At 51.1% G+C, this 23,171-nt stretch overlaps 3 protein-coding genes across 3 annotated transcripts; all 3 read right to left on the reverse strand.

Annotated features, from left to right (window-relative positions):
- Positions 1-499: 499 nt before the first annotated feature.
- bek-1 (beak-1) lies at positions 500-1,559 on the reverse strand. Its single transcript, XM_952128.3, has 3 exons — positions 1,384-1,559; positions 995-1,300; positions 500-960 (listed from the first exon to the last, which is right to left on the reverse strand). The coding sequence occupies exons 1-3, from the start codon at positions 1,472-1,474 to the stop codon at positions 554-556; spliced, it is 804 nt and encodes a 267-aa protein (XP_957221.3). The 5' UTR covers positions 1,475-1,559; the 3' UTR covers positions 500-553.
- Positions 1,560-7,737: 6,178 nt separating this feature from the next.
- On the reverse strand, positions 7,738-7,998 carry NCU00099 (hypothetical protein; the record flags this gene model as incomplete). The annotated part of the gene is made up of 2 exons (XM_952130.1): positions 7,738-7,828; positions 7,925-7,998. 2 exons carry the CDS (start codon positions 7,996-7,998, stop codon positions 7,738-7,740), a joined length of 165 nt encoding a protein of 54 aa, XP_957223.1.
- Positions 7,999-18,818: 10,820 nt separating this feature from the next.
- NCU00100 (hypothetical protein) lies at positions 18,819-22,749 on the reverse strand. The gene is made up of 6 exons (XM_952131.3): positions 22,513-22,749; positions 22,328-22,429; positions 21,952-22,262; positions 21,857-21,886; positions 20,494-21,796; positions 18,819-20,440 (listed from the first exon to the last, which is right to left on the reverse strand). The coding sequence occupies exons 1-6, from the start codon at positions 22,600-22,602 to the stop codon at positions 18,986-18,988; spliced, it is 3,291 nt and encodes a 1,096-aa protein (XP_957224.3). The 5' UTR covers positions 22,603-22,749; the 3' UTR covers positions 18,819-18,985.
- Between the last annotated feature and the right edge of the window lie 422 nt (positions 22,750-23,171).

Below are 23,171 nucleotides of genomic sequence, written 5' to 3' on the forward strand. Positions count from 1 at the left end.
TCAGAAGTGTGTTGTTCACGCTATGCTTGAGTAACTAATCTAAGCAACTAAGACTAGTAGTTTTGATAACCTGCTTCATCTCTCGTACATGTTTTTCGCTCCGTTTTGTTCCATCACGACTTACGCCACCACGACATAGCCGCGTCGCCAAAAAGGCCACTGCGTTACACCATAGCGACTCTCGTCAGTGTCGAAAAGCCATCAAGAAAATTCACTCAGCGCGTTGTCAGGTACGACAGGGGCGCCACGTTCTAGCTCCGATGGATATCTATCCAAGCCGAAACGCCAAATACGCTGTGAATAACCGTAGGGTATACTCTGCCACCCAAAATGCCATCCTCTCAAAGGATGTGCTAAAAAAAATTTATCCAAAAAAAAAAAAAAACCAAAAAAAAAAACAAAAAAAAATTGAAGCAGGGACAGAAAGAACCAGATGACTCAATCCCTTGCTGTCAAATGCTGTCCAGAACTCCTACCATGCCGTGACATAAGAATCTCAAGAAAAGATATTAAGCGGTTGGGGAGGAAAATGGCTGTGACGGCCCCGAGAGGTTTAAATGCTGGCGTGGTGCCCATGGCCATGTCCATGCCCATAGCTTTGGTAACGAGAATCCATTTCATAAGACTCGGAGCTCTCCCGGCTGCTGTAATCAAGGACGCCTCTGTCGCTCATGGGGGTGGCATATTGCGGTGGTCGGACATCCGCGTCAGATTCCGGGCAATTGAGAAGGTGGTTGATTGAGGGCTCGACACTGACGCTGCGGCGACTGGGCACGCCACGGCCCGGACCCGAGCGGCTGTAGTGTCTCGTGTGGGAAACCGAAACCGGTCGAGTTCGGCGGGCGATGGGTGACGAGTTGGGACGATAATGCTTCGCGGCCTCGGTTTCGGCCTTCGCCTGTTCGATGAGGAGGGGGACTTTGCGGCGACGGGCGTTGATGAACCAGTTCGAGATTTGATCTGAAAAGCCAACAGTCAGTAAAGTGGTACTTACGAAGGAGACGCTGTCGGATTATCTTACTCATCTGCATGTTTGTTTCTCTCATCATTTTTTGCTTCTCATCTTCGGTCGGATAGGGGTGGTTTAGATGGCCGTACAGCCAAGCGTACAGCTTCTCCGTAACCTCCTTGGGAAGATTGCCACGTCTCTTGTTCTTGCCCCCATCGCCGCCCCGAGGGCTCACCGCAGAATCAGAGTGGCCCCCCCAAGGATGAGCATAGTGCAAGCGCTCGCTGCGGGCACGCTGTTCGTAGAGATTCTGCTGGGATCCGGGTTGAGGGAAGGGCCCATGACGGTGTTCTAGTGGGGGGTAGTAGGAATCTTGAGGATACCCGTGAGGAGGGTAGCTATCCTGACGGTATATGGGCTGGTGTTGGCCATACTGAGGGTAGCCACGCCGTGGCTCGCTGTTTTGATGATAGCCGTTGTGTTGAGCAAAAGCGTTTGACGGTGGCAGACGCGGAAGCGGGCCATCTAGGTAGGTACGTGCTCCAGAATCTTGCTGGCCATGACTATGTTGCGAAAAGACATTGATGCTGGGGCTGGAGCCCGTTGTTGGCAGACGATCAGTGGTGTATCCTTGGGAATTTCCACCATCAATAGTATCCTTTTGCGCCTGAGATTGCCGGCGGCCATAGTCCATGTCCAGCTTATCAAAATCTGGAATAATGGACCGGATGGGTGGCAGTGCTGAGCCGGGAGATGGAAGCGACCGCGGGTCGTTATGTGAGCTACTCACGTTCAGGCCATGCATTGTCTGAGGCCGGTGGTGCGGTGGATGATGATAGAATGATGTCGCCATCTTGGATGAAGTAAGAAATATCGAACTGGGAGGGCAACGGTCTCGCGGAATGTTGTGATGTGGTGTTGTCAGATGTCAGGCGCCCGTTAGACACAGGGTAGTGCTTCTATAGAAAATGGACGACTAGCGGCAACGAAGCCAGCCTGTGCTAACACTCGATTTGTCAGTTTTATCTGTCTTGACCGTTTTGTGTCAGAGGCACGTTACCTTTGGTCTTTAATGTTGACGGAAGAGCGGACTCAAGAGTGCTTGTGGGACAATATGGCACAGTGAAGAGTGACAAGGAGTGAAGGAAAAGGGCCCAGGTTTCTCTGGGAGGATAGGTATCTTATAAAAAGTTTAAAAAGAAAAGAAGCCCAATGTTGGTTGATAGCCTTCACCTCATCGACTGCGGCGGAATTCCGAATAGGTAAATAGCACGAAGGTGGCCGAATTGACTTGATGACACTCAAGGTTGTTGGCATTGATGTGTGTATTGATATGTCGAGGGTCGACTTCTCTTGGCGTACACCTTTCGGAGCTGCAATATGGAACCTTTGTCGCTTAATATGTTGTTCGGGATTGTTGTGTGCAGAGATGTTGAACGCACTTGCTGCAGGATGCCTCTGGATCGCAAGCAGCCTTCAATGTGTCATTCGAGTGGTGTTCTGCGCTTCCCACTGAGCTTCTCTGGCGGTTCTCACGGATGCTGCGTCTTTGCGAGAGGGCGCGCGCGTGTACCATCCATAGGCGGATGCAATGTCCTTCGTAGTAGGTATGTATCTCTGGACAGAAAGGCGCCCAGTAGACACCGTTGTCAGGAGTCCCCCGGCATGTCGAACCCACGGCTCATAACGAACGCGAGAGAGAGAGGGGGGGAGGAAAAAAAAAGTGAAAACCGGGGATGGGTTTTGGTGACAATAGACGGACGACATGGACAGGGTCCCAACACTGGTCGTCTCGGCATCACGCAACCTCTCTTAAGTGCTCTGCTAGAGGTTGAAGACATGTGGTATGGTATTGTAACAGGTCCGTACTGTATTGCCAGGGTGTCCCAATACAAGTAATTACGTAGCATGGCGCATGGTTTGGCTGAGATGTCAATGCCGGTCGGTGCATGCACGTACCGGACAAGGGGCAAGGAGCACGGCCCAAGGTACTACGGTACAATGGTACATTGGTCGGTACCCACGTCCCGGACATCCCAAGAGGCAACTTGTACCTTCCTTCACCTACCTATCCCCCTCACATGCCAACAATTGCTGTATGATACGCTCCTGGACGGGAACGCGGGAGATAGAGGGACCAGAGCCAAGTTATGCAATTTCTATACAACTTGTGACCTGTATTAAAGGCCCAAGCCTCCAACAGCTTCCCATAATATAGGAGCGCCCTTTCCCCGACACATGCCTCTGTTCATGATACAGGCATCCGCAGACCCAAGACCGACACTTAGGGAGAGAGAACTGGCATCCAGAATGCAAAACACGTCACAGCTTCGGCCGGGAAGCCATGCAGTGCGCGCGTGTATCGCCGAGGAAAGATGCCGCCGGCGTGCCGTCCCGCACCCTGTCGAACTTGTTTAGGTGGCCTTGAAGCTTCGAAATGGCAGCGGAAAATCAGAGGACTGCACATCATCGGTGGTCATCTGCTAGCGCGTTCAGAACCGTGGGTTGAAATCCAGCTCAATAAAGCTCCCGCAGTTTGTGGAGTGGACGAGTCTCTGGCTTTTCCTTTCTCCATGATGGAAAGACTATGGAAGCAACTCATGATCTCGACCAACGCTGTTTGGTTGATTCCGTCATGGCAAACATTTGGCGGATCTGGACACACGGCAGACCCGACATCCACTGCAGACGCAATCCTACGTTGCCGACCAGCTGGCGGCGTACCTGATCACGGCATCGACGGCAGATACTTGATTAACTTGAACTGGTGTGGTTCTTGTTCTTGATACACTCAGTCCACTCAACCGGAACACGGAACATGAAGAGACTTCGGTGATGGAGGGGACGACCGGACTTCATCGGTCGCAGCTGGCTCGAGGAAAATTGCTACCAAGATACCTCTAGGGTGCCTCTTGGCGAACGAACTCTTTGTGACTTCAGTAACGACATTGTCCGATCACAGGTCTGTCTGTACGAACATTCAAGGTTGAACCAAAGCGCGAAGATGTCATGGGCTATGGCCCTGCCTCTAGACCCTTCGTTCTCACCTGCGAGAGGTGCACAGGTGCGGGCCTCACTTTTCTCGCTCTGCTCGCGAGGCTGGATTCAAGGTAATCTAGTAGCTGCATGTGTATGTTCAAGCAAAAGTTAAGTTTTGGATGACCGCTTTGGAGAAAAAGCAGAAACCCGTGATCACTGCAATCGTAAGGAGTTATGCACACCAGCGACATTACCATATCCAGTTTTGAGCGTCCCAAGGGCAACGCTGCAGAAATCCTCAGCAAAACGAGAAAATAACCTTCTTTTCATTCGCTTTTGCCCCAACCGGGCATGTTTCTGACGATTTGCTAGGGCACTGCTAGGCCTGTCAGGCTGCCTGGCTAAAAGATACTAGCAATTAGACTTGGGGCAAGTGAGGTAGCATCCGGAGCGGGCTCCGTCCTGATTGCAATTACATATCCTTACGTACAGGCAAGGGGCCAACCTCTGCCAAAATTGCACTGTTTGGGTCTGCTTGAAGCTACTCAAGTACTGATATGTGCCAGAAAGCTGGAGAGTGATGGACTGGAATGTATCTCGGCGCCTCGATACCAGAGGGAAAGAAGCAAATCTAAATCAGAAACTAAATTGCCTGAAGCCCTTCGAAATCGGGACTCAAAACTGCTCAGTCATCAGCAGATGACTACAAAACGTCGAATTAGCCCTCACTTCATCCAATAAGTAACGTCCCGACTTTCTGGGCCAACCAAAACAGGCCCCAGGGCACTGGATGTCTGTAACGAACCCCTGGAGCAACCCCCGGGTAGACGGATGCACGGGGCCAGGGTGCTGGAAAGGTTGTTGAAGAAGGGACAATCCAGTCAAGAAGGGAAACGGAGGGTGTTCACCAGTCTCGGAACCGAATGATTCCCAAGGACTCTTTACAAATACCCGGCTCCCGCGCACTGTTCGACAAGCCAAGCAACCTTATTTTCCGGAACAGGGACAGAACGAGAATGGGATGTGTGTTTGCTCCCTATTTCGCTGAACTGAGCACGGTGATACTTGAGGAACCGTCATGGCGTAAAGCAGACGGCGGGAAGTAAGGCAACTAGCTCGTCGGGGCTTCCCATTTTTGCCATGTCATGAAGGATCACGGCAGCGATTACCGACCATCGAACTGACATGCGAGCGGATTTAATGAACCGCTCCTCGTCTCCTCAAAGAGACGCCTTATACTGGTGCGGCAGAATCCTCTGTTCGTCCCATCGGCCCATCATGATACCTGCTGCAGCGGCAGCAGCGAGTGTCAAAGATCCCCGAAGGACACGACACTCGCAGGAGAAATCGGATCGGATCAGGGAATAAGGCAGGCAGACAACCCAGCCAGACCGGACCACCACCGGCCCTCTTTCTCGTCTTCTCACCAACCAAGAGGTGGTCTGCTGAACACACACACACACAGAAAGCTGACACTGCAGGAGTGACAGTGACAACGGTGACAGTGACACAGCAAGGCTCGTGGCCGCCGCCGCCTTCTCCGCCGCCGCCACCACCATTACCAGTAGCAAACCTCCTTCGTTCGTTCATCAAAACCCTTCTCCAGCTTTGCCAGAAAACGGGTGAGCTGTTGTGAATCTGACATCCACATCTTGACGTACTAGCCACCGCCCCCCTCCCCTTCTTCACGATGCACGATCTCGTCAACATGCCTATGGTGTGGAAGATCTCCGATGCCTTGTATACGCACTTCTAGTATCTAGTACCCGGGTCCGTATGCGAGCCAAACTGCCCAAGGCTTTTGCCGACCACTCGTTGAAGCGCCCCTAGCTGCCCTCCAAGCGTCACCGGTTCATGAGTGCACTGAATTGGCGGTGAACACACATCTTCCAAAGCTCGGCGACATGCTGGGTTCCTGCAGTGGCAACACGAATCCGTATGCATGATGGCCTCGATGGATACGGTCGAGAATTCGAACGAGGTAGATAGCAGCTATGGAAGCCTCAGTTACCGAAACCGTGATGGACAATGAACCGCCTGACGACAACTAGCATTTGGTTCAGTGACTTGTTGTGGAACTTCCCTCCCTGATCCTATGTTGTAGGCTTCGAGTGACCGACATCATAGCTTCAACAGAAACATCATGAAAAAAGCAACGCCGCACACTCAAGCTATCGGAGGACTGCTTTTACCCCCCAAGCAAACCCATCCGGATTAGTCCATGTACATTTTCGTGGAAACAAAACACGGAGTTCCTTTAACGGCAGAAACCCGCAAAAGCATCTGTCGATACCCACAATGGCGTATCCAGCGACAGGCAGAAGGGGGGTGGGGTAGATATGTCAGGCACGCACACACAAAAGAAAAGACGTTTTGAAATGGTACGCCCACCGCAGGCCCGTCAGGTATGTATGTTGCTGTATGTGGAATCGCGGGATCGCGGGATCGGGATACGGTTGGTTTCTGCATGGAGGCTCAGCAACGGTTTTGCTTGCCTCCTTTCGTTCCCTTCATGTGTGTGCTGGCGTTGCCGCTAGTGGTATGTACTAGGTCAAATGGGAGAAAAGATAATGATCCGTGATCCGATCCATAAAAAAAGCTTCCAGCTTTCTTCGGAACATTTCATCCCCACGCTGGAAGGCGAGGTGGGATTGAATGGAAATCCTTTCCTTGCTTCCGTCCGAGAATAAGGCATGCTGCCAAGCTTGCCCCCACGCAAAGTAGGTTCTACAAATGGCCGCCTCGCACGGGGACGAGGAGTGGAAAGAGAAAGAGAACGAGGACGAGCATGAGAATGATATTGGTTGAGGTATGCCGATGGCAGAAACAGAGGACTGATCAATCATGCTGGAGGAAAGGAAAGGGCAATGACAATGGGTGGGTCGATCCCGCTTCCGAAGATCGCCATATGAAAACCCCCAAGCTGCAGGGGTTTCTGGATCAGGTATTGCTGTCAAGGCCACCATGACATGATACTAAGTGGACGTGAAGCGTCCAGCCAACCAAACAGTGAGGGAACATGTGCTGTGCAAAACCAGTCCATCTATCCCGAGGATGGAAACCTGAACGCTCCGTTTCGCGGCCGAATACCCTACCCGACCAATCAACCTCCAGGAGCCTTGACGGAGAGCACCGCGCATGCGAATACTGTGTCGTATGTCAAGGCGACCCAACGCCGCGGTATCACAGTGTTTTCTTGTCCGAGTTCCAAATCAACTTTGCGGTAGACACACGTTGTCGAGTTTGGTGGAACGAACCCATGTTGGGCAAATACACCACAAAAGAACGTAACTTCTGGGCAGCAATCGCCTCGTTGAAACGGTCTCCGACTGATCCCCTGGTTACGAATCTGGAGGGGTCCAGTCTTCACGACACGTTCCGTCTTCTTTCCCTGGTTACAACTCGGTTAGCCGCGTGTACTATACATGGAGCAATCAGTTGGGGCAGAGGTGACACGAGAGGCATGCGGCGCTCTCTTCGTCCTGGCACGAATGCAACGGTAACCGCCTTTCTGGCCGATACAAGATTTTAGACGGTGGGAGTCCACGGGCGTCCACAGGCCCAGCCCGTACCTCTGCCAGATGATTTCTCTCTCATGTGTACACAAGGATTCGTTTGGTTCACCCTTCTGTGTGTCCCAACCGTAGAGAACCTTGGGATGATTCCATGTCGGAGGAACCGTTCTTGAGTTTTAGCCGTTCCGAAACAGCTCTCGCTACCTTGGCATGGTCGACATCGGTTTGCCGATTATACGATGCTACACGGGCACGCAGGCGAGAAGCTTTGTCCCCCCGACGAACCATAGAAGCTTATATGTATTCGTCGTCGTCCAAGGCTGGCTGGACTGGCCCCCGTTTGGAAATCTTGTGCGTCGCCAACAGGAAAGCGTTTCGCGACAGTCTGTCATTGATGTGTCAGTCACACGAAAGGTGCTGTTGGACACTCAGAGATCTGGACCTGCTTGCCTACCTGCCACATCTGCCTTCTTTAACATACCTGCGGCGAGGTGCCAACGGCTTGCATGCAGTCCTCCATTCCATATCAGCCTTTACGCAGATTGCCTTGACCATTCTGACTCGGCTCCGGGGGGGGGGGGGGGGTCATCATTGTTTAATCCCTTACAAGAACAACACGACAATCAGCGTTTTTACGCACCTACAACCTGGCCATCACCCCCTTTTCCCCTTGTACAAGGTTGCCTCGTTGCTCTCAAAGGTCTCTAGCATCTACATGGTAAAAACAGGTTGATATCCATTGTTGCACGCGTGCGTGTTCGGTTGCCGGCTGACTGTTTCCCAAAATATGGTAACTCACGTCATGCCGCACCGAACAACGAACTGCTTTCGTAGACCAAGAAGGGCTTAGCTTTATACTTCAACCTTATATCAAGGAGACTATCAAAGGATGATAGTTGATGATAAACGGTAGTTGGCCCAGGGGTGCTGGAACGTGAATCAACAATAGCCGTGTGCCACCGCCTGACTATAGTCCGCAAGCTTACCTTGGCCCATTATCATGGTAAACAAGAATACACAAAGGCGTTATTTCCGGTCAACAGGGGATACCACCTACAGAATGCATCTGGCCGTCATTGTGACAGTGGGAGGAGTGGTCATAGTGGTGAAGGAGACTGACCTGATGCGAACGCAAGCAATAGCAGACCACACACCTTCAACAGCGACTAAAGTCTAACCAGGTGTAAGCCCAATCTAACATTGAAACAGCTTGAGGGTATAACGTTGAAAGTTCATCAGACATGCTGCCTTGTTGCTTAATTTGATTTGGTTACCTTTTCCGCCAGCAACCCAACTGGGCGAACCGCATTTTTGACGGTGTGTGTATCTTTTCCAACCTTACATCCAGGCGTTTTGCTCTAACCGAAGTGATTCAGAGTCCAGTAGGTATATCAGCGGCATGATATTTCGAAAACGTTTTTAAAACTGGGTTAACGGGTCTCGCTTCCAAAAATCTTTTGACAGTAACCCCAGCGGACGGGAAAGTTCGCGAGTCAGGTTATTATAGCAGCAATACGTACCAGTACGAGCAGGTATAGTACTCGATGCTCTGTACGAACGAACTAGTATTGGTACCAGTATACGTCCTACTACCGACATGCGGACATCTAGCATCGCATGGCCTAGCGAGCGGGACGTTGCGACCCTATTAGCACTTACTGCCTGCTAATTGCCCTAATATGGCCTTGAAGTGCCTCTGACCGATAATGACACAGGGAAGGAGGCTGTTGATCGTACCATAGATTCGTCATCCGACATGGGGGGTTGCTATCTTGAGTGATGGATGCCGTCACATTCGGATCAGTACCTACAACAGAGGTTATATTAGCGGGAAGGAGACTATACTACAACGCCAAGTAAGCAAAAATCACTTAAATTGGTAGGTGTCAGGGAGGCCATTAGGGTTTACCTTGGCTGATCTTTGACTTGCATAGGCGAAACCTACAGACAGCTAACGGGTTGATGGTTCATTCAGTCGGTGGGTGCGAACATGACCGCATGGGTATTGGTAGCCCGGCACAAGAGGCAGGGGCAAGATGACAGGTTTTCCCCATTGATGATTGATTGCGTCTGCTGGCTGTCATGTTCGACAAGTGACAGGCGCCAAGATCTTGCAAAGATACCCTCACGCAGCCAATGCGTGTGCTACCCTGTCTCCCTGTCAGTATCTCCTGTACCGGTGGGTATGAACAGGGCTCAGGTGCGGAAGTGTGAACCGCTTTCAGATGCCCTAGCCCGAAATCCTCCTCCACACTCATGTGGGCGCGTGGGGATGGGACATGACATACTTACTGGTTGGACATAAATCTATCGTTTCCTGTCCATGCTCTCATTGTTCCCTCCCATTGATTTTTTTCCCGTGGTACTTGTTTGGGTCGTCGGTTGTCGCAGCGATGTGCTCCTCGAGCTCGGTTCTTTCCGCGGCCGACAGCTAACCGGTCGTTGCAATGAACCATGGATGCGATCCGAAGACGAACGGAATCAATGGCCGAAGGACGAAAGCACCTCTGCTTGGGCCACTGCATGGTTCCCACTTGACAGCCGAGGTCTCGAACAAGGCCTTGGCGAGGGACTTGAAGGTTATCTGATGAACCTAGCTAGGTGAACCGGGGTTAGCCAGCATCAGACTGGAGCGACATGAGACCAGGACAAAGGGATGGGGCAAAAGATCCCGGCGCTTTCAACGTGCTCAAGCGCTCGACACTGACAGCAGCAGCACTTACAGTAGGGATCCCTGAACTCCCCCGGAAGGAGAAACATGTGCCGCCCCGGGCCTTCGCCTCAGTCTTGGAACCCCGGCCCGTTCTCTCTGTCCAGTGTTCGGCCAGTCCTGAAACGCCTACGCAGTAAACGACGCGAAAAGGTCGCCGATGTCGACGGACCCAGCCAACGACGTTGCCGAGCCAGGTACGAATCAGAGTAACCATGTCTCCGCCTACCCCAGGTGCTTGCGACGTTTGAAGCTCGGACCACCCATCAAAGCCATAGTACAACAACACCCCAAAGTCCCAAACGGCAACTCTCCAAAATGACGAGCAATTGCGCAGGCCAGGACAAATTGAAGCGCGGGTCTCGATGATTGATTACTCAGCACTCCGCAGCTTCACCTATGTAGGCAACGCCTTTATGCCATACATACCTCTACGCTCCCGTCACTCGGCCTGGTGGTGAACGACTCAGAAGAAGCGGCGAGAAGCAAGCGAGCTCGGCAGGTGAACGAGTCGTGCACAATCCGCATCATGCAACCTGGGCAACAAGCGCGGAGCGAAGAGGTGGGTAACCGTGTGTGGTCGAGCGAGCGCGGGAATTTGGGAGGATTGGGGGGTTTGTGAGTTCGACTTGTTTGGCCTGGTGCCAGGAAGTGACCGCAGCGCCCACTTCACGAAATGCCGGTGGGACTAACTGCTATCTTGGCCCACCCAAAATTGTCGGTTGTCGTCAAACTCTGCCCATCCGCGCCTTCCCCCGGTCACAAGAAAGTTTTCGTTTCCTCGTCACTCGTCCCTGTGCCGGGAAGCCCCTTGCGAGTCCCGGCTGTCAAAAGATGCTTGAATGGAAAGGGTGTATGGTGGTATGGTAACAATGGTATTTTTGGTATCGCAAGTACGATACGGAATCAGATACAGGCGATGGAAACCACCTATCTCTCTACCTGAAGGTACGACAGCCTCCCGAGGAACCGCGAGTCCTTGTGAAAGCCATCTTGGCACGATCTTGGTCAATCTCATCTAGGCAAGCTCTGATGGGTTCTTCCGCCCACACCAACATCATAACGAGCAGCATCCAAGTCGACATCAACAAGGGCAAAGCAAACAGGCACCTTACCTATTTCTTTCCAACCACTGACACAGGCGATCGAAACAATGGAAACAATGGAAACAATGGAAACAATGGAAACAATGGAAACTGGGAAAGAGCAAGGACAGCCCCTCTACTCTACGCAAGGCAGTCACGGTCATGTATGTATACTGCGCATGTATGTACCTGTCACTTCCACTTTGCGGGTCCTCACCTATCCACCCATTATAGGTGCGAAGCGGAGCGAGTAGGGTTGTGCCTTGATGCAGCTGTCATGTTTCTTATTAGTGTGGAGTAAACTGGAGTTGATCTAGGGAAGATGCGGGATGCTGGATCACCCTTTTGGCGAATGGCATGCTTCCTGATGCTCATCATTAGCCGTGGGTTTTCGTCCTGTCGGTTATTCAGCCCAGGCTCTCATCAGAGTTGCGCGAGCGAATATGTATATCGCGCAAAAATTATGGGGTTTACACTACTAGTGACTAGGTAGCCGTTAGCTGTCGTCCTGGGTGCGAAGTCGAGGAAATAGAACAGGGCCTGGATGAATCGACCAAGCTTTCACTCATCACACAGTCTGCCATCCAGTTCGTTGTTTCTTCCACACTCTCCCCTTCCCCTTTTCGTCCTTCCCTTCTCGGATACTTCTGCGCATCCGAGACATTGCTTCATCATTCTTGCCACGCCAGTAGAGACATCAAGGGTTGTTTCCCATGCCCATAGCATAGCTTCTGTGGTTCCATTCAATGCAGCTGCTGCTGACGACTGGCGCCTGCTCTTCTGGGCCTCTCCAGTAAAAGAGGTGAGAGGCGCAACCCTTTCCTTGGTCTGATCCACACCGATCCTTTTTCTCCAGGACCTTTGCCCATATAGAACCTAATCTCACCGTGACATTGACGGCCTGATCGGTTATGGTGATGGAATTCCATCAGTCACGCTCCCACTTGATAGTAGGTACAGACTGGAAACGAGGAATCGGGCTCTAGTTCGCCGCTGTGGTTCGGTCGAGGTCGTTGTCAGGACGATTACTATCAAGGCACAGGTGACAGCTAAGTATGTGTATGTATGAGCCTGAAGACACCTCATGTGCACAGACATGCTGCGACAGTGACAACGCTCGTTTGACACTTGACATTTTGACACTGCCGCTCACGCGCCCCGGCTGGTAGTGACAGATGCAAAAGACAGCCTATAATGGGCAACGAAAAAAAAATAAAAAAATCGCCTGCCCTACCCGTTCCTGTACTTACGTGGAATACGCGTAATTCAATGTTTCCCTTTCCCCAGGTCGTCGTGGAGCAACATCCATGTCTTGCCCGCCCATTATCTGCGGTTGATGGTTGAAGGCCGGTAGTCGATTCCCGCTGTCATAATCATGGTCTGCCTCGCTCCAAATTCGGCTCCAGCTCGCTCTTCATCAAGGTACATTACTGCCAGCAACGATCCGTCACTGTACTGTAATTACGGCGGCGGCGGCGGCATCGACATTTGACATTGACGCCGCAGCAAAGCTACCTCACCACACTGAGTCACTCTAGTACCGTCCATCCGCCCCTTTCCTTCTTTACCTCTTCAAGCTGGGTAGATGTTAGCGTAGTGTGCTGTCTAGCTTGGGCGCTCGTCTGTTTCTGTCTTTCTTTCTTTCTTTCTTCTAGCGTTTTGCTTTTCCTCATCTCTGTAGAACGAATACCTTTTCCGCCGTGAGATCACTGAGCTGTGACAGCTGGAATTTTCCGGAGGCACCTGGTATCGAGCTCTTGCTGGCTTCAGTGTTGATTTCCTTCTCCTTGGGTCCGCTGGGAATAATCTTACTATGCAGTGAACGGTGCTTTTCTGTTCCTATTCCTTCCTTCAGCCTCTAGTCCTTCATTCGTCCTCTATGCTGGCTCTGCCGGGCTTTGCTATATCCTTTTCTCCAAAATCCATCTTGCGGTCTTGTTGTCTTGCCTTGCACTTTCAAATCCGTATTGCGGACTGCACCGTATCTTACGTTTCACTACTGTGTCTTCCATCACATGCCGGTAACGTAAAATACGTCCAAGTTTCCCACAAACGGCAAACCCCGTGTTACATCAGTCTATTGACACTTTTGCTAGCGCACCAGATCGATCTCAAAATACGATCTCGAGAAGGCATAGTGAGGACAAGTGAGAAAGTGGCGCTGGACGGGGAAGCCTGTGTGATTCTCTCAGACAGACCAAATGAAAAGGTCTTCGGACTCAGCTCCGTTCCGCTTCGAGCGTCTGTCTTCTCCATCACTATCTATACAGACGACGAAAACCTCCCATTCTTCCACTCCACATGCTCGCATGCCTTCTAATTCCGGCAGAAAGCAGAGCCGAGAGGAGAGCAACGCGAAACAGAAAGAACATCAGCTTTCCATTCATTCACCAAGGCATCAAGACATGACAAATTAGGCAGAAGAAAAAAAAATTCCAAGAAAAAGTAAGTCAACTCAACAAAGAAAATAATTCCCGAGCTTTGCTGCTTCACTGTATGTAGTGTACGCGCACCGGCCGGTGAAAACCGAAACATCTCGCCAAATAGAGCATAGTTAAAATGTGCGAGATCAAGAAAACAAATAACCGACTACTAGGGTTTGAATGGGGGGGCGGACGGACGGGCTGGCACATGCAGCCAGCAGCAAGCACGCTCAAGGAAAATGTCCGGTGATCAATCATTCGTCAACATGGACAAGGCTTTTCCCTGGGAAGGGTAAGAAAAAAGCAAAGATATTTCTTGCTCTCACAGTGCTCATTCATGACGAGAAAGGGAGCCAGTCGGTACAGTGTGAGTGGAATGGAAGGATCGAGGGAGGCAGTCAGGTGGAGGGATTGTAGCCGAGGAGGGGGAAGATTGAATGAAATAGGGAAAAAAAAGGAAAGAAGCAAACCGAGTGAGAGAGAGAGCGCGCGCCCGCTCGGTGGGCAATGTGCCATGAGAAGTGAGCAAAAAGAGAGAGAGGGAAAAAAGCAACAGAGAAATTTGGACTCTGGTTCGAATTGACACCAAGATTCTTCCAGACAAAGCAAGACGTCTAGAGGTACTGTCCATGTCTATATTCAACACATCAACCAACAAGCCAACCATCACAAACCAGTAGCCGTGAGTTTGAGGATATCACTTACTCAAGTCTTTTCTGCGAATGTGCAACAACCTTTTGAATGGTTGAGGTAGCATCAAGCTGCATTCAGCATTCACATGGGCATGGTTTGTTGGTTCGCGGTCTGGACCTGACGCCTCCCATCTTGGAAACCATCGGCTTTTGCTTTTTACCTCATTCCTTTCCCTTCTCATCTTGAAGATGCGTTAGGCGGTGGTATTGTGGATGGGGGTTTACCTTCTTCAAGGTTAGCTTCGATGATACCGAGCATCATGAAATGTGCAGTAGTGTCGTAGTAAACACCCCGACCGACATGACGATGGATGGCAAAGCAAGCAATGCTAAATGTGAATGGTGGCGGAGAGTTTGTCTGAACCGGATGCTACAATTCCCGTCAGGTCAGTGTAGCGTTGTTCGATGGTCAGTTATGCCGGTGTTTTGCCAACAACCCGGCAACCGGGTACCTGTCATGTCAAAAGCAAAGTAAGAAGTGCAGAAGAAAACCAACTTTAGCCCCTGAAACGGGAAATCCTTTCGTAGTTTGGTTACTCTGAGGTTACTTTTGGCAGATTGTTGGCGATGAATGGCATGGGATGAGATTGGCCAGTGCGGAAACGAACATGATTGGATCTTATCGTGGCGTTTCCCAAACCGCCCGGGGTGGGAAGAAAATGGTTCGATGATGACGGCCTAGATGGGATTTCTTGAATCGATCGGATTTCCTGGCACACATTCTCGAGATTCCAATTGAGCTTGCGAGATGACCATGAGCATGGACGACAGCCTGACCATTAATTTATACTAGCTGGTATTTTGTATCATGAGGCTTATCGCGGACTTGTCTTTGCTGATTCTTCTGACATGGGACATCTTGACAATAGCGATAGGGGCAATACTTGGCTAAGAACGAGTGTGCTTGACGTGTTGTTCGGGGGTGGCCTATCTCGAGACAGAAGCGGATTAGGTCAGTACTGACCAAATATACCCACACCCTTCCGTTCGTTCTTCGATCCGGGGTAACATATACCTGGTCTTGATACACTACAAACCTCGTCTTTCATCACGGATCCATTCACCCGGATCGGCGACTTCAGGGTATTCAAGACAGGGCAAATGTCATGGCAAGTGGCAGGGCAGATGCAGGCTCAACATCCCCAGTCTCCAACCCCTCTAACTCACTCAACCAAAGGACTCGTGTTTGTCTCACCTTGACGTGCATCTGTTGGCTTACTAGCCTTGTCATTCCCCAATCTTAACCGCGCAACCGCGCAACGGAGGAATGAATCATGAGTGTACATCAACGAAGATGTGAATTGTGTGGCAGTAGCAAAGCGGCAAGAAGCAAGCATCTATCTACTCGCTGCCACTGTATCGTCAGCCATATCTCACAATTACGGGAGTACGTGCTCAAATCTCATCCCACATGGCGTCCGTCCGTCATCCGTTGTCCAGGTTCACGGCCGGCAATCCTGAACCGATGGGGAGAAGGAGGTTCTCTGTAGCCTTGCCGTCCAGCTGCTCGGTGCATAGATTAGGGTCCGTCTTGTGTGATGACAAGGATGACGGGAAGATGGCAAAACTGGTGTTCATAGGCACAACAGTCTCCGTTACTTTCCGAGCCATTGAGTTGAACTGCATCGACACTGGATGGGTTGTAGGGTGATGATTGTCGTCCGTTGGTGGTGAACTGTGGTGAAATCTTTGGCATGCCATGCCAGGCTTGCCAGGGTCCCTTCCTGTGTGCACTTGACTGCTTTTTTCCTGCATCCATTGCTTTCTTGGCCCGGAAAATGGGAATGCGCCCTGCGGCCTGACAGGGACTTGGACACTGGCCACTCACTGGATAGGCTACCCTTAAACCCCAGGCTCATTGTTCAATGGTAGCGAATCATGATGCTTCTTTCTTTTCTTCAGTGATATACGAGGCGTCGTGGCTGTTGCTTCTGGTTGACGACTGGAGTTGGTGATGTTTGGTAGTGGTGGCGGTGCTCTGCCGAACAAATCGGATCATAACGACGGTAGAATGACGGCGATGATGGACTCTGCGGACGGTAGTGATATGGAGTTCGGCACCGGAACGGCATGCTGCCGATTCCCATCTTGGTGCAGTCCGAAAGAGATCGGGGTGGGGTAGAACCGAGAGGGGGACTGCGATGAACTGGGACTGGAGATGGGAATTGTGCTGTCGGGTGCTCGGGGGAAACTGCCATCCACATGCTATTTTGGTACGGCTGCACCACGGCCAGGTGAGGGAAAGAGCAGGTTCGCGGGGGGGAAAGAAAGAAAAAGAAAAACGATGTTTTGCACGGGCAGATTCCCATTTCTAATCTCATCAGCAGAGGAAGGTAGCGCCGTGATAGGGGACGCTGTCCCAACCCTCGTCGATAGGTCGTCCATGACTCCCCTCACCCTGTCATGTCAAGTGGGAGGGCCAGTCAGTAGAGGTCTCTGTCCAAGAACCCTGTCAACCTGTCATGGAACGCATGTCTGTCACTCATGTGGATGTTTGAGCAAGCGCAGTCTCGTGTAGAGATGTCTAAAGGGACGGCTTGTCAATTTCGCATAAGGAAGGATGCTACCCGAGAAGTTGACAGGTCATCTTGACTCAGATCGGATCTTTCCTCTTCCTTCGCTAGACCACAAACAGTGCAAGCGCTCCGGATCTCGCTCCTTCCCTTGGAGGGGGTTTCTGCTTGCATGATCTTGGCTAGTGGGAAGGAGCATGTCATGGGACCCTTGAGATAAGGGGGGGAGGGAGGAACGAGGAAGCTTTGTTTCCATTGTTCCATCAACCGGTCAAGCATCATGTACGCTCCATACCATACCGGTATTGACCGAAACCTTGCCTGTTGTGTTCAAGACTTTGGCTGCATCGGTTGACGGCCTGAGCATGCTGCTGGCGCAAACAACAAGTGGGTGGTGATGTGTGAGTGTCTTTCGTGGGGGACAGGCGATCCGCGACTGATGTACCGCAGGTCACGTTCACACTTTGGCATATCACCAACCTGTAGGCCCGTGATCATCATTGTCGTGTTGCCATGGTGTCGCTGTTGCCTAGCTGGCTGCCAAGTACGTGCAGCAAGTCTGAGGATAGGCGCATGATTCTTTGACACACCGAATGGGTGAGGCAAACGCAGTTGAACGAGGATGGGTAGAATTATCCTTGATGGTCTTCCTGTCCGGTTCATGATGGTACAGAGTGCATGTGGCAGAGTCCGACTAGTCGACGATGGCCAAAGATCTTCTTGACTGAGCAACATCGAATGGTAATCTACAAGTGACACTTTCATTTTCCTCTCTGTCGATCCTGTAGTTGCGAACAACCATGCTCGCATCAATCCACACGCATCCTAGACACAGTGACCTGAAGAAACAAGAAATCTTCAACGCAAAGAGTGCGAATCACGCAGTCCTAACAGGGTGGGCTTTGGCTGTTGATTGCGAAACGCTGTCTGGCTGGTCATTAATATCTGGTGATCCTGGTCCACAACCATTAACTCCATCCCACCCGACCTCTATCTACCAAAGGCCATTAATAATGTGAACAAAGAAGTACATCTGCGAACGACTACATCAAAACACATACCTCCACTCTCCCTCTCTCTCTCTTTTCCAGAACAGTTTTGATCAGCACCTCCTTCAACGCTCTCACCTCATGCACGAACAGGTACACCACCTACTGCACCTCCCATGATTGTAAAATATTATCCATTGATGATAACCGGGCAGTAACACGATATGTAGCTACCAGTCTACACATTATCCATTGAAGATAACCGGGCAGTAACACTATATGTAGCTACCAGTCTACCAAGACGACACTACCCATGCAGTGTAAGTTGACAAGTCATGGTTTAGTTGATAAACAAAAATGACACTAGGAAAGCGGACCTGGTTGTCCTGCTGTTCGCTGTAGTTACATGGCTACACCTTTACCACCCTGCTTGATTGTGACTGATTGTCTGCTTGAAAGACAAATCTGGAGATTCGAAACAATGATTACCATCCGCGTTGAATAACTAGTAGTGTCTCCCAAGCCAGAAGTGGGTATAAGTGTAGGGAGGTATATCTTCACATTCCTGTCACGATCTGTTTTTCCAACGCAATGCTTGCAGAGGTTGTGACGATGGTAGCAGAGGCATCTAAGAGGAGGGAACTGTGACCGATCTATCCCGAAAACTTACTGTGGCCATAGATCAAATGAAATTTGGCGTAATATAGACCAAGACAAGCGCGGGTAAAATACCCGCTGTGCACTACATAGGCAGTTAAAGCATTCATCGAAACTTCGTAATGGGTAGTAGGAACATGCTAAAGAATCTTAGAAGTCGTTCAGTAGCTATGAAACCGTTAGCAACGCTGGCGATCTGGCCGGATGTTGAGGAAAAAAAAATCCACTTCATGCCCTCTTGGACATTGCAATATGCATTGAGAGCAGTGGACGAAAGGCTGAAACACCAAGCCTGTCATAGAGGCGGGAGGAATCATACTGAGCTGGATTTGTAGGATGAATGCATAGAATAGTAACAACACTTGAAGTCGGCTGACATGAACTGAACCAACACATTTGACTACCTACAAACGGCACCCAACAAAAATCTCTTTCAGCACACAAACAGAAAGAAAAACGTTCTTTCGCCTCCATCATCCGCCGCCCCTTAACCTTTCCCAGAAAAGCAACTGCGTCCTCTTCTTCATCTTTTTCGCATCTCTCCTCTCACCCTCCGTAGCCGTCTCACCAGCTCCTCCATAGCTACTCACCACACTGTCATCCTGCCACTCCGGCGGCATCGGCGACACCGTCCCACTAGCCATTTCCATGCCGCCACTAAATCCTTGCCAACTTTCAGAAACTGGATCGACCACCCCATCAGAGTTGTTAATGCAGCCATCCGTCGAACCTCCTTGGTCATAGGAGCCAGACTTTTCCGGGGCGTATGCGTGTGATGTAGAGCCGAGTCCCCTATCACCAGCGTACTGAGAATGACCGGAAGAACTCATAGCGAAGGCTGGGTCTTGACTCATCAGACCTAAGCTCAAGCCACTTGCTTCACGCATTTTTTGCAGACCACTGACCAAGGGCTCCACCAGTTGTGCTTTGTCGTACATTGGGAATTGGCCGCTGCTAGAAGCTTGTACCGACATGTCTGCGATTGGGCTAAATGGCGGAGGAGGTGGTGATTGAGGAGGGGAAACAGACCCATCACCGATTTCGTCGGTTTGAATAGTAGTTGGTGGGCCCCCTCTATGTCGGCTGTAAAGTGACTCGCCCTCATCACCAGCACGCCCTTCACATTGGCCCCGAATGGCCACTACCTTCCTCCACAACGCCGGAAATCTTGCCTCCAGTTCCCTCTCTAGCTCTATCTGTCTCTGAGCAACGGCCCGGGCCCTCTCCTCTCTCTTAACCGGGCCCAGCTCGGTGATCCGCCTCCCTCCAAGCCCTTCGCCACTCTCGTCAAACTCCTTAAGCCACCCCTCGTACTCCCTATCTCTCCTCTGTCTCTGTTCTTCTTCCTCAGCTACATCGTTATAATATGATGTCTCGCTCTCGAGCAACTTCCCCGAACTGAATTCGGCGGTACTCTTCCCTTTGCCGGTGATCCACTTGTCAAAACTATCAGCAAACTCCCTATAGTGGCCCTTCAAGATAAAACACTGGCCCTTCCAGCCATTTCCGCGGAATTTGGTTAGCAGTGCGTTGGCAATGGGGCATTCCCAGTCAAATTCTATGCGGCTGTCATACAGCACTACACAGCGGGACTGGTACCAGCGGTTGAAGGATTGGCGAGATGAGACGTCGGTGAAGGTGTCTTCGATCATCTCGAGGGAGGCATGCTGAATGAAGGAGACGGGGCAGCGGAGGTTGATGGCGGAGGAGATGTGGGACTTTTCAAAGGAGGTGGAGGAGCGGAGATCGAGTAAAAGGACAGCGCCTCGGTGGGGGTAGATGGTGAGAATCGTGTTGAGGTGGCCTGGAAGGATCATGCGAGCACTGCCTTCTTTGGTGGCAGGAGTCTGGTCTGTTGAGCTGCGGTAATGAAGACCCTGGAGGTTGAGGGTTGTTTGCTCATGCTGCCGGCGCTGGTCAAACCAGACCTTTGAACCTCATCAGTAGGTAAAACATAACATTTGAGCGCATAATAACGTACTTTGATTTTATTTGGATGCACATTGAGAGTGAAAGCAAGAACGTCGATGATTGTTTCACTCGGCTGCGGGTCCTTCCGAAAACAGTCCTCCAAGTGAGCAATCGCCTCTCGAGTCAAGTCTCGGGCCTGATCTGTAGGGTCGCCAATTTGCTCCGGTGGCCAAACTGGTGTGCTTGCTACATCATCGGTGGCCATTGTCAACGAAACAGTACTAAAGGATGCGGTCGACAAGTCCGGTGAACTAGCCAGAGCAGGGCCAGGCGATGGTGACCTGACAGACCGCGTCAGCTGTTCCCCCATATAACTAAGCACCTTTGGCCGAGAGGGTGGTTCCTGGCTGGGTTGTGGCGTTTCGCGTGTTACGAAATTTGCAGATTGTCCGTACGTACCTGCTTGAACATCAATTCGATGGGTGTCTCCAGGGTAGTTCGTAGCCATCTCGGACATCAATGACTCTGTATCAGCATCCATCGCCTGCTGCTCATCTTCTTCGTTCCTGGCAGTCACCTCGTTTTCGTGCGGCGATTTTGTTGTGCCCAGTTCACGGCACAGATTGTTGGACCTGATGAACGCTATGAAGGAACACGCTGGGTCATCCGGAAGAAGATCCCAAATCATGACAGGCAAAGAAAGTAGTAGCAATGTTGAATGGCTTTTGAAGACTCCTTGGACTTTGACGTACTTGGCGATGGCTGGGAAGCCGGCTAACCACTGCTCCCAAGCACTGAAGTCCAATCGCTGGTCACCTTCAAGGGCTAATGAGATCATGACGTGAGGCTCGTCTTCGTTTGGCTCGCCAATCATCGGAGCAGACATGCCAGGGAGATATGGATATGTTGATCGTGGTGACAACGGCCAGTCGTCTTGTTGTGGACTGGTAACGACATGCTGCTGCTGATACGGTGATAGTGAGCGTCTGGAATCCGGAACAAGTCGGCCAATCTCTATACTCGGTGCTTTGTGGTTGGACGTCATCATGAAATGCACAGGCGTAGACCTGGATTCAAAGTGTTTGCCGTTGATCAGAACTGGCCTGGGATGTTTCAGACGTGCGAGAATCTCGGCATGTAACATTGCAGCCGAGAAGGTTCTGTGCCGCCATTCCTGAAGGACTTCAATCAAGGCATTGGTGAAAGAGTATCGGCCTGGGTTAGGGGCAATAGCATCCCACGTTGATGCTGAAATGGTTTCAGTTATGCTTTGGCCACTTGAGAAGGTGGCACTAGCTGCCCCTGCGCAGCAGTCAAGAAGAATCAAGACATCGGAGGGGGATCTTTCGAGGAGTGTCTGGATTGCGGACCACCTGTTGCATGATGAATTAGCTCGCCCGAAAGATGGTAGGGGGTGGCACAACAGGACTCACTGCAGCCATGGGGAGTTCAGATTCCGTGTCCTGGTGGAAAAGAGTAAGCATCAAAAACCTATTCACATGGCGGGCTGGATGTAGAGAGCACCTACGCACACCACGTACTCTGGCGCGAATCGTCAATCCGGGCATGACCACCGTAGTAGACAATGAAGAGGGTCTTCTTGTCCTCATGTTGTTTTATCATGTCGCCAATCTTGAGCATCAGTTCGAGATGGGAGTTCTCGGTTGGGATGGCGAAGATATCGGTGTCGTAACGGTAGTCTTCTCGGAAACATTTTTCCAGATCCTCCAGCTCGGGCAACACAAACAAGTCGTCACAGGCCCAATGTAGAAATAGAGCTTGGACTTTAGTGTACCTTTGCTGTGAAGACGAGGTGGTGGGAAATGCCCGATTGGCCGACTACCACAACGGGCAAAAATCAGTTTGAGGTTGGGGGCTTGTCGATACGTAGTGCTATGACATACATCTTCGAGGGCTTGAGCAAAGGTTTCAAGATGCCTGACATGGTAGCTAACACGACTAACGTCGTGAGTTGCCGGGTTACATGATTCGCTAGCTGACCCGTACTGAGTATGTTAGATTTCTTTTTGTGTGAAGCGACGGGGGGTCTCCTGTAACAGTCCGACCAAAGAAATGAGCGTCGACATACGGCCGAATCCGAATAACTCATGAAGTCATTTTCACTATGATGCGGCTGCCGGGTGTGGATAGGGATGAATGCTGGAGTCGAAGAATCCATCTCTCTGTCTCTGGGGGTTGAGAGGGTTGGACTGTGCTCGTAATATGCTGCTTTTCTTAGGTGACATTGGACTCAACGTATCCGCTTGGAGGCCACAAAGTGAACACGATAGAATGTGGCCAAGAAGGGCCCTTTTTTAATTTCATGTTGGATGCGGCTGTGTTTAGGTTTGAGGGAGGACAGAACTGGCAGCCACTTGAATGGAGGCTGGGGTCATGCTCGTCCAGGACAAAATAACGTGGACTGCAGCTGAGCCAGACCACCCAAGCCATGACATCGCCGTGAATACCAAACGGTATTATCTATGCCTCTTATTGCTCTCATTCCTCCCATTCGTCCTCATCGGTGTCGTCTGCTCTGGACCAGTCCCCGTTCATTTGTCCTTTGCGAGCCACGGTCACCCATTTGGGTATAGCCCATGATCTTGACGCAGCGGGGCTTTATCACGCTGACCCACTATTGAGCTGATCAATCAGAGCCTGGCATCCCGTCTGCATGCTTCCCAAAAGGGTTCGCTTCACGAAGAAGCATAGACCAGGTTCTTCCAAGGTGGGCGACGGCGGGGAGCG

Source organism: Neurospora crassa, linkage group III (genome assembly GCF_000182925.2).
Source record: "Neurospora crassa OR74A linkage group III, whole genome shotgun sequence".
NCBI classification, from domain to species: domain Eukaryota; kingdom Fungi; phylum Ascomycota; class Sordariomycetes; order Sordariales; family Sordariaceae; genus Neurospora; species Neurospora crassa.